The sequence below is a fragment of the Ovis canadensis genome, chromosome 13 (genome assembly GCF_042477335.2).
Source record: "Ovis canadensis isolate MfBH-ARS-UI-01 breed Bighorn chromosome 13, ARS-UI_OviCan_v2, whole genome shotgun sequence".
Classification (NCBI taxonomy): Eukaryota; Metazoa; Chordata; class Mammalia; order Artiodactyla; family Bovidae; genus Ovis; species Ovis canadensis.
In genome coordinates, this window is record NC_091257.1 from 69,577,131 (window position 1) to 69,588,430 (window position 11,300).

The 11,300-nt window shown below is 54.4% G+C and overlaps 1 protein-coding gene across 7 annotated transcripts in view; it reads left to right on the forward strand.

Moving 5' to 3' along the window:
• DIDO1 (death inducer-obliterator 1) overlaps positions 1 to 9,263 on the forward strand; it is a 48,966-nt gene extending 39,703 nt beyond the window's left edge. For all 7 annotated transcript variants that reach the window (XM_069546736.1, XM_069546733.1, XM_069546735.1 and 4 more), the window contains one exon: positions 4,746 to 9,263. In XM_069546736.1, coding sequence (XP_069402837.1) covers positions 4,746 to 7,789 — 3,044 coding nt within the window. In that variant the 3' untranslated portion in view covers positions 7,790 to 9,263. The remainder of the gene's footprint in view (positions 1 to 4,745) is intronic.
• Positions 9,264 to 11,300: the final 2,037 nt, after the last annotated feature.

An 11,300-nucleotide genomic window follows, 5' to 3' on the forward strand; every position in this document is an offset into this window, starting at 1 on the left:
ACACTCCTCCCTGGGCCGCTTCACACACTTAAATCATGATGCGGTGCAAGTGCTCGTGGGCAGGTCCCAGGCTCGTGGCGTGTGCAGTGTCTGCCGGGGGGTAGGGTGCTCTGCTGTCTCTGTACCGTTTTGATGGCACAGGCCTAGCCTGAGGGGCATCATGTACCTCAAAGCAGCCAGCCCAGCTGAGCACTCGCACTGCCTGGGGGTGTTGCTGCCTGAGGCCACCAGACCAGGGCGTGTGGAGCCAGGGTCCGCCCTGGCCCTGGCTCCGTCCTGAGGCCTCACTGGGGCATAGGGCTTTGAGCAGCCCGCAGGCCGGCTGCCGGAGCTGGAGGTGGAGAGCGATCCACTCAGCACGACTCGGTCTCTGGAAAAAGTACTGGTGACCCTCACCGCTGAACTTAGGAGCCAGTGGGTTTCACTGTGTGGCTCACACCCAAGAAGCAGGTGGAGACAAGGCTTTGAACCCGTGTCCAGAGCTGGGGAGGCCTGCACCCTCTGCCTGCTCTCAGTGTCCTCTCCACCCCGCACTGTGGATGGTGGACCTGGAGGGGTCTCCACGCAGAGCCCACAGCCCAGCCCCATGCATGGCGTCCAAGCACACCCTGAGCTTGCTCCACTTCCAGGACCTTCTGTCCTGTGTGCTCTCAGACTTGTCCCAGAGAGGCCAGGTCATCGTCATGTCACATGCCACCCTGCATGTTATTTCAGGGTACAGCTGCGAGGCCTGTGTCCCTCTGACCCAGCTGACAGTACTCTTTACGGTAGAATGTAGCCCAGCTCGCTGCCTCTCATGCTGGGACAAGGCTCCACTGCTGGGACGCGGGGTCTCGGCCAGGGCTCCCCAACCACACTGAGCAAAGGACGGGGTCATACCTTCTAAGGTGTGGCAAGGAAAAGGCCGTTTTCTTAGCAGATGGGGTCAATCCGTGGTGTCTTCTGTCTTCACTCCTTATTGTCTCCTGAATTAGCTGAAAATGTCCGTGACTTACAATGTTGTCAGGTAAGCATGTCTTGAGTGTCTGCATGTGTGTGTGCGTGCGTGCCTAGTTGCGCGCTTCCGTAGCCATGCAGAGATACTGTTATCAGAGTCACAGTCATGCCATGAGGAATGTGTTTCTCTCTCCTTTGAAATCAATAAAAAATATTTCATGGAAACTGGTCATTGTTTGTCTGAGTTTGAACCGTCTGGTAGGTCTTGGTACCTGTCTAGGTGCACCGTGACCGAGGACTATCTGCCTGCTTTGCCTACGCCGACTCCATGAGCTTCTGGCTGTGTGGGTGACACTGCACGGGCCCCTGGTCGTGGACGGACGGCACTCTGCTCACTGGGACCACAGGTCTTAGGGACCCAGCGTGGGAGGTCTGCTGGGGAGTGAGCGTGCGGGGTCAGGCAGGGCTTCTCCACCCAAACACTGATGGCGGTACCTGTTAACACCAACACAATTTCTGTTCCCGCAGGTGTGAACATTTTGTCTTGTCAGACTCAGGCCATAAAAAGGTTTTCACTTTACATAATGAATAGTGGAGCATGCCAGGTAGACTTAGGGGTAGCAGCATCATGATGATAGGGCTAAGGAGACTGCTCTCAGCTAGTTTATTGATTAAAGCTAAACCTCACCCTCCAAGTGGTACATCTGAGGTATCTAGGGGCACCCCCTACCCCGGGGAGGGGGTTGCTGCTTCTCATCACTTTCCCTGGTCACCCTGTTGCTGAAACCCAGACACAGGCCCCTGTTTGGACCTTGGCTCAGGAAATAATCACACACCTTTTCAGTGAGTCCACTTCTGTCTGTATGAGCAGTCTGGGACTGGCCCTCCCACTGTGAGCCTGGGGCTACGTGCAGCTGAAAGACTTGTTTCACCCCCTTGGAACATTGTGGACCGTTTCCTCTCATAGTTTGGAGAGTCAAGTTGGGGTACCAACATCCTGGTGCTCAGTCTGGTCAACACCCCTTGTCTGGAATCAGTAGTTCAGTGTCCCCCACACCTACTTCTCATCTACTTTCTCATAAGCTTCACAACCACCCTCAAAGGGAGGTGGGTACATCAGCACCCTGGCTGGTCACTGCTGCTGGGGCTAGGGGTGCCCCATGCCCTCTCTGGAGCGCCTGTCTCTGCACACTCTTCTCAGGGTGCCTCTCCTCCAGGGCTCACACTCGGCAGTGGTCATGGCCACATCGGCCCCAGTGGACGTCTTTGGGGACAACTGTCTCACCACTGCCCCAGTGGCGGCCTTGCCAGACGCCCACGTGTGAGAGTGCAGAGTGGGTGCAGTGGACATGTCCTCATCTCCATGAGGGTCACTGCCAAGGCCCCGTGTAGTGCAGGGAGTTGTAGGCCTCCCGTGAGCAAGTCCTTTCCGAGGTGCTGGTGACATTTCAGGTCTTCATGCTCCATAAGCTGATCGTGTGAGTCGGATGAGATCTGACTGCTTCCAGATAGGGGCGTGCATTGTGAGACGACCCAGTTTAGATGTAAGATCCTGGAGAAGATTAGTAGGGAGGTTCAAAACTAACACTCCTCCAACTCCGGAGCTTGATGAGGCGTGTGCAGATGGGGTAGCTGAGAGCAGAAAGCATTTAACCATAGTCCTGCTCAGGAGATGCCAGGGAGCTTAGTGTTTTCAGAACAAACGTAAATGTGAAGCAGTTCCATCATAACCTTATGTGTGATGGCTGTGACCACAAAGGCAGAGTCTGAAGTGTCTTGCTGAGTCTGAGGTACACTTTGGTTGGTTAGGAAGCATCTGGAGCTGGTGAGAGCCATGCTGGGAGCAGTGCTGACTGAGGACAGAATGCTGACCCCAGAGCTAACGTGGTGACTACGGTCCACACATGGCCACTCTGCCCGAGGTTGGTTCACACCCCAGGCAGGCCCTAGTGTTGGCCCTTCAGAGGTCTAGCTCTTCAGAGGTGGCACAGCCTGTCTCCAGTGAAAACCGTCGTGGGCCCTGCCCTGAAAGGATGGCCCTGGCCAGGGCTCCTGCTTGCCATCGCCAAGCACGTGAATCTGCTGCTCACGGGGCTGCCGAGGCTCCAGCTTGTGCACAGCACGGGGACCTGTTCTGCCAGCTCTGGGGCCGAGTTGGCGACAGTCAGCCCAGAAGGGCCTTGAGAGCCAGCTGAGCAACTGACTACCCTAGTCTGGCTTTTCGTGAGCTATAAATACTCAGTAGAAGGCTGTTATAGTGAGAGGCATACCAAGTTAAAATAATTCATTTTGATTAGAAAGTGAACTTGATGGGTTACCTCTGACATCTGAGCAGAGCTATTTGGATATGATGCTGGGTGCAGTGGGCCTGGCCCTCCTGTGCCCATGAACGCGTGACCCACTGTGTCCAGCTCCTCCCCCCATTCACAGCTGTGTCAGGTCAGTCAGAAGACATTCTGGAAGCCACTCCTCTCACTAGTGCGGTTCTTCATGGGCCCTCGGCCACTGAACATCAACCTGTGAACAGGAGGCCCAGAAGCCATGTGGGGAGGGGCTGGAGGCGCTTCGTGTGGAGGTTACCCGTGTGGATGCTGGCCTGGCCCAGCTCACTCTGGCGGGCCTGGCCCTCCTCGTCAGCACCTCTCTGCTGGCATTTAGGAAGGGCGACAGAAATGCTTGGAACCACGTGATGGTGTCCAGAGACAACTGATTTGTGAGCAACTTAAAATCACAGAAAGGACAGGAAAAGCAATCCCAATTTGCTTCTTAGTGAATAAATAGGAAATCTGTAGTGTGAATATCTATAAACAGTGGTGATTTATCCATAAATTGAAATTATAGAATTTGATTAATTTTAACTATCTTCTGCTGTGGAAACAGAATTTTTCTCCTGTGTTTATCATTTCTTCCTAAATCACTGATTTGTGACTTGGGTTTTTCTGTTCCCCTGTCAGTATTCTGGATTTACTATGAGCGTTGGGGTGGGGGGGCCTTACTGAAACAGTAGCTTTTCTGATATAGAGTACTACAGTTTGGCCTTATTGAAGAAATAGTCATTGTTAAGAACTGTGCTCTTTATGAAATTCTCAGCATGTTTTCCATGTGAACACCTGTGCACTTTGAGGCCCATGTCCTCTTGACAAAGTCCTGAGCATTAGGTAGCTCTTGATAAGTTACTAGTCATTGAGTTTCTTATTAAACCTGAAAGAATGTTTATTTTAGCTCTTATGGTCAGCATCATTTTTCCTGTTAATTGTAATTTTTTTCACAAGTGAGTGATGAACTTAATGGAATGCTGTGTGCTATATTGATCATTGTAATTGAGTTGTAGAATTGGTCCCTAATTGAATCTTTAACATTAGTATAAAATAATTTATATATTGCAGCTCATAAGTTAGAGTCGAAAGAGGGTGCTACTCTCCTGATTTGTAGCAAGAGACAAATGAAAGAACAGAGCTCAGTATTTTAGAAAACATTGTGGGCCATACAGGCTTCATTCCCAATATGTTAAAGGTCTGGGGTGGGTGCTTCTGTCTCAGCATTGTGTGTAATCGGACACCTGTAGAATTCCAGCCACTGGGATGAACGTGTCTGTGAATCAGGGGCCCGATTCATGGGTTGTGGAGCATCAGGCCGGGCAAGTGTGCAGTGCGGTCCTGGTGCAGTCTGCGTCTGTCACAGTACCTCTCCAAACACTTGATTTTATCTTGCCACAGAATCTCCTCCCCCTCCCTGCCCATAGTAAAGCTTACCTCTCAAGGACAAAGGCTGATTGCGATTCTCACATTCTCACAACTCTTGTTTTTTAGGTCTCGAGTCACCGCGTCCAAACATAATCCTCGGGTTAGTAATCTGTCAGAAAACAAAACGGCCCTCAGGTGCTGGCGAGCTAGACAAGACGGAGGAGAAGCGGGCTCGCCTGCTGACACAGGACGAGGTGGAGCCTGTCCACCCCAAAGTGCCTGCTGCCCTGCCACCGGAGAAGAGGCCCCCCAAGTACCAGCTCTGCCCAGGGGACACGGCTGTCAGCACCACGCCCCCAGGCTCTCCCCCACCCCCACCCCCTCCTCCAGAAGCACCTGGGGCCCCAGGCTCGTCTTCCGTGTTGAAAATACTGTCGACCCTCAAACCAGGAGCCACAGCACCGTCCGGGACGGCGGCAGCAGCTCCAGTGGCTGCTTCCTCTGTCTCTTCTACTTCAAAGACCGCCTCGCCCCTGGAACACATCCTGCAGACTCTCTTTGGGAAGAAGAAGTCCTTTGACCCCCTCTCCAAAGAGCCTGTGGAGTCGGCCCCAGCCCCCCACCAGGACTCCAAAGCCAAGACCGATGGGGGGCTGACGGCAGCACCCTTGCTGGACCCCATCGTCCAGCAGTTCGGTCAGCTCTCCAAAGACAGAGCCCTGGAGGAGGAGGAGGACGATAGGCCATATGACCCTGAGGAAGAGTACGGTCCTGAGAGAGCCCTGGACACTCTGCCCAGTGACCGGGCTAGGCACCAGGACGCGGAAGAGGCCCCTGAGGCAGCTGAGCGGGAGGAGGTGGCCTACGACCCCGAGGATGAGACGATCTTAGAGGAAGCCAAAGTGACCATTGATGACCTGCCCAACAGAATGTGTGTAGACACACGTGGCGGGCCTGGCCTCTCTGCCCCCTCCTTGGTGGAGCAGCAGAAGATGATTGAAGAGCTCAACAAGCAGATCGAGGAGCAGAAGCGGCAGGTGGAGGAGCAGGAAGAGGCGCTCAGGCAGCAGCGGGCCGCCGTTGGGGCCTCCATGGCCCACTTCTCCGTGTCGGACGCACTCATGTCACCGCCTCCAAAGGCCACACTGCCCAAGGCTGAGCTATTCTCACAGGAACCGCAGGCTGCGGTCAAGCCGGCTCCGGGCCCCACCACCAGCCAGGCCCCCGGCCCAAGCGCCGAGGCACGGCTGAGCCGGGACCCCCGGCAGGCCCGGCGGTTGGCTGTGGAGAGCAATGAGAGCGAGGCTGCCCTGAGGGCCCCGCCAGCCAGGGAAGTACCCGGAGGGGCCTCTGCCGGTCCGGGGCTGCTGCCGGCCCAGGAGGAAACTGAGTCGGCCCCTCCACCGTGGACTCCGGGTGAAGAGGCCCCACCGCCGGCCAAACAGGATGGTCCCCCACGTGAGCCCTCAGAAAGCCTCGGGCCAGAGAGCATGGCCGGCCTGGATGCCGTGGCCAGACCTGCCCGGAAGGTACTACTGCCCACACCGCCCGGCGCCTCCTTCCAGCCTCTCTACGCTCCGCAGAGTGAGGGCCAGGCCTTCCCTCCTCCTGGCTTCTCAGGGCCCATGTATGCGCCTCAGGAGAACCCGATGGGCTCCTCCCAGTACGATGACCCGAGAAATGCTCAGTTTGCCGAGAAAAGTGACGCCCTGGCCACTGACGCTGAAGGAGACAGAGAGCCCCAGGCCAGGCCAGGAGAGGGGGCTGGTGTGTTCCCCTCCTTGGCACAGAAAGGGGGACCTCCACCCCAGTTTCAGGGCCAGAGGGAGCCTACGCCGCGTGCTTTTGGGATGTCGGGCCTTCACGGCCCCAGTTTCCCAGCTCCTCGGGGGCCAGTCCCTCCATTTTCAGAAGAGAACACTAATAACGACGGGCCAAGAGGAGGGCCTCCACCGGCCAGATTCGGGCCTCAGAAGGGCCCCATCCCTTCCCTGTTCTCAGGGCCACATGGGCCACCTCCCTATGGGGACGGCAGGGGCCCTGCCCCGTCCCACCTGGGCGGACCCAGGGGAGCAGGGCCGCCTCCGTTGGAAGAGCGCAAGGATGCACACGGGGAGAAGAGAGAGTACCCGGACGCCCTGTACGGCGAGGCCTCGGGTGGCCCTGCCCAGTGCGAGGGACCTGAGCAGGCCCCATTCCCAGGAGGCCGGGGTGCCACGCCGTTCCAGTTTGGGGGCCAGAGGAGGCCTCTGCTGTCGCAGTTTAAGGGACCTCGAGGCGGCCCTCCTCCCTCTCAGTTCGGAGGTCAGCGAGGACCCCCACCCGGCCATTTCGTGGGCCCAAGGGGGCCGCACCCTGGGCAGTTTGAGGGCCCCAGAGGCCAAGCGCCTGGCTTCGTGCCTGGACCCAGGGGGATGCAGCCTCAGCAGTTTGAAGAGCAGCGGGTCCACTCACCGCCCCGGTTCTCCGGCCAGAGGGCACCTGCACCCCTGCCCTTTGGGGGGCCCCGGGGGGGTGCCCCATTCCCAGAGAAGAGTGAGCCGGTGCCTCCTCGCTTCCACTTCCAGGGCCCAGCTCCTCCCGGCCCCAAGCCAACACCCAGGCCACTGCTGGAGCTGCCCAGCCACCCTCCTGCACCGTCCGCCGCACCGGCCCAGGGCCCAGAGGCCGACTTCCGCGAGGGGGCCCGGGGCCACGAGTACAGAGGCCCAAACTTCGAGGGGCGGCCCCGCGACAAGGCCCCAGAGGAGCCTGAGGCCCCGCCACCTGACAGCCGCTCAGGCCGGGCCCTGGATGACCGGCGGCGCGAAAGGGAGCGTGGGAAGCCCTGGGAGCGGGAGCGCGGCCGGACCTGGAGCCGCGAGCGGGACTGGGACCGCGGCCGAGACTGGGACCGCCACCGTGACAAGGACGCTGGCCGCGACTGGGACAGGAGCCGCGAGCGGAACGGGGGCAGGGACAAGGGACGTGAGTGGGACCGGGGCCGAGAGCGGAGCCGCAACCGGGACCGGGACCGCAGGCGCGACCGGGAGAGGTCCCGCAGCAGGGACCGCGACCGTGACAAGGCCCGTGAGCGGGAGCGCCGGAGGGACCGCAGCCGGAGCCCGGAGCGTCCCCGGGACCCCAAGACCGAGACCCCTCGGGCTGCTGCCCCCACTGCCCAGACCTAGGGCCCTGCGGGAGCTGCATTCCCTGCTGAGCAGATGGTCTTGCAAAGAACTGGGGGCTCATGCGCAAATAGAACTTTATGGACTTGAAATGTTACTGTAATTTTGTGTATAATGGTTTCTTACAAAATTTCACACCTTTACAATTCTGATGCTTTTTTTAGAAACAAAAACCTAAGAACTCTTAACATTTCCATTTAAATGTCCTGAAATGGGAACGTACCTACAAAAGCATATTGCTTTTTCAGATTATAAAGTTATCTTTTCTAATAACTTGACTGTTGTAAATTCTGAGGGAGTTTAGTGGCTGTTAGAGCCATACCTTTCCTGACATCTCACCTGTGTGTCTGTTTCCAGAGTCTGTTTTCACAGGGTTCGGACCTGGTGGCCATGGGTTTCTATGCATGGCTGTCAGCTAACCTCTGGATGGTTGAAAAATGCCAAACTTAACAGATGCATCTTTCTCTCGTCACAAAGAAATTTGAATTACAAATTTCAACCAGGAAACAAAATATTTCTTAGTTTTGCTCAGTTTTTATGTATTGCCTTACACTTTTTCTTTCCCAAAAAACATGATTAAAAGCAACATCTGAATAGAAACTGTTGAATTTTAAATAACATTTAGTTTAAAAGATTTAAATTTTACCAGTCTAAAGAAAGGAAATAAATCAATTAAGTGTAATTTAAAAGGTGAGGGTGGGGTGGGGGGGCGTTCTTTGACTTGAATAATCAGGAACAGAGTTTGGTTGGACTTTACCGCCTGAGCAGCTCTTTCTTGTCCCAGGAAAAGTGCACTAGCTCCACACTGCTGTCCTTGTCAGGTGATAAATCTCAGCATTTGTCGTTGAAATGGAACAATATTTGTATAAAGCCTGAGGTGAAAATAGCGCAATTAGCTCAAAAACTGCAAATTAGAATGTTTTTCACCATGAAGCACAGTAAGCTGCTTCTCGTCGTGTGTTTCCAAGTATTTCTGAAGTGGAAAGTAGAGGAAAACTTGCTAATTTATTTGACTGTATAAATATACTTTGATAATTTTTTTTATATTTTCATAAACTTAATTTTGCAAATGTAAAGTTAGAGAATTTCCTTTGTTCTTTGGAGTCTATTCCATTGTACATCACTACAGATTCTTCCCTTTCTAGCACAAACGTTTAAGCTGCGAGAACGTTGAGAACTTAGCAGTTTGGGTAATTTGTGGGTGTTACAGACCCTATCAGTAGGTTAAGTTACATTAAAGTGGTGACGAGTTCCAACATCTAATGTGATGTGAAGGTTTTTTTTTTTACATGTAAAACAAAAATTTTCTAATTTAAATACAACCAAATGTAAAAAATCAAGTGTGTTTCTTTAGGTTTACTTGATAGAAATTTCTGTAAATTGTATTTTATATTGCAAAGTATTATATCACTGTACATTTAAACATGGAACTTCATAGCTTTGTTACATGAAGTAGAATAAACATCTACAGAAAGTTTTTCTGTCTTGTGTGGCATTGCATTGGAAAGTCGGGTCTGGACAGGACATCTTGGCTCCCTACTTCCTGTGGGTCAGCGTGTTGTGGGCAGGGGTTGCCCTTGGCCTGAAGACCCCTCCCAGATGCACCCCCTTTAGGGGACAGTTCCAATGCGGGTCCCCACATCCAGCAGGAAGTCCGAGGCCACAAAGAGAAAGAAGCACAATCAGGGATGACAGGGACGTGGGGTCTGGGGACAGGCAGTCGACACAGGTCCCTTGCAGGATTGGTAGGCACCCAGGGTCCCAGTTGCTGACTCGGGGCTTAAAGGTGCATCGGGCTGGCTGGCAGATTGGTAGGGAGCATGTGGTGAGGCAGAGCAGGTGGGCCAGGTGCCGTGCAGGGTGGAGTAAATGGCCAGGGGTGATGGAGTGGGCGGGGGGCGGCCCATGCAGTGCTTTCAGGTCAGAACAGCCTCCACTGGGAGGAGAGGATGAAGCTGCCCTTGAACTTGAGCTGCATGACTGGCTTCAACCTGGTGACCCTGGCACCAGCATTTGGCTTCTTAACAAAGCTTGTGCAGCCATCATCCTGCCGTGAGCCAAGACACCCAGAAAACGTCCCTTGGGCAAGACAGACTCCACCCCGCGGGCTGAAGAGTCAGTAACTGACCATCAGTTAACCAGCTGAACACATGGGAAACCAGGGGTGAGTGCAGGGACCCCAGCTTGGGGCCACTGCCACCACTGCCATCTTGGAAATGCATCAGGCCTGCTGACCCACAATGGCCCAGGAAGAAGGCTGCTCATCTGTGGAGAACCCATGGTGCTAGCCTGACCTTGGTGAGTCCTGCCAGAGAGAAGAGCCCAAGTGCTGCAGGACAGACGCTGGGCAGGGCTGGGGGAAGCAGGTGCCCTGGGGTACGAGCCCCAGCCGCAACCCAGGTCCCTCGAGGTGAGGCTTGAGCTCCAGGTTTTGAATGATTGTGAAGCCTGCTTCCCCTCAGACACTTAAGAAAGGGGAGACCCACTGAGACCACCCACACCTTCCTACCCAACAGGTCATTGGCTGTGTGCCTTTTCCCTTAATCTTTTTTCCCTCCATTTTCCTTTTACACAATTGGGATTCCGTACATTCTTGTATCTTTTTTCACTTATAACCTGGGTGATTCCCAAAGACATCAAGTATTCATTGAAAGCCTCATTTTCATTTTTTCACATTGTTCAAAAGACTTCAAGCTTCTCCTTCCCAGAGAATGTGTGCTCCCTGGAGATATGTGGGGTCCCACATGTTCACGAAATGGGAGCAATGAGAGGTGTCCCAGGGCAACCAAGATTCCCCAGGTGCCGCCGTCCAGAGGTACGTGTTCCCTTGCAGTGTTTCTGGCCTCCTTTTCCTGTACCCGTGTTGCTGGTGTTCAGGCAGGGATCACCAAGGAGGTACAGAGATTTTTGCATCTTTGAGCAACACATGAAGGTGGGGGACAGGTAGCCCCGGCAGGTTGACTGTCTTATGATGTCACTGAGGGTCCCCCACGCTGCCATCCACTGCTCATGACTCTTGTCCTCCTGTTTGCAAGAAGGCTGCCTTTGGAACCATCACATCATCCCTTCACTATTGTAGGAGGAAGCCAGCGTCACCTCTTTAAAATGTCTGGTTTGATCTCATTGGCTAGGTGGGCCACCCCTGGCTGCAACAGAGCAATCAGGGTATCAGTAAAAAGAAGAGGAATTCAGCTGCCATGGACACCGCCTCAGGAAAGTTACACAGCGTGAGCCAGAAAGCTGATAGTGGCAAGTGCTGGCGAGGATGCAGGACAGTGTAGAGGGAAGGCAGCACCCCCAGAGAAGAACTGCCAGTTTCCAATCAGTGACTTGTCACTGAAGTCCATGCAAACCAGCCATGCCCCTCTACATTCACCCCAAAGCATGTGCTCCCAGGGGGGCAATGTCACCCCAAGGGTGCGAGAACCTGAATATTTTTAGTGATACATATTCATGATCGCCCAAACTAGAAAACCACCCAGGTGCCCTTTATCCAACGTAAGGGTGGATTGAG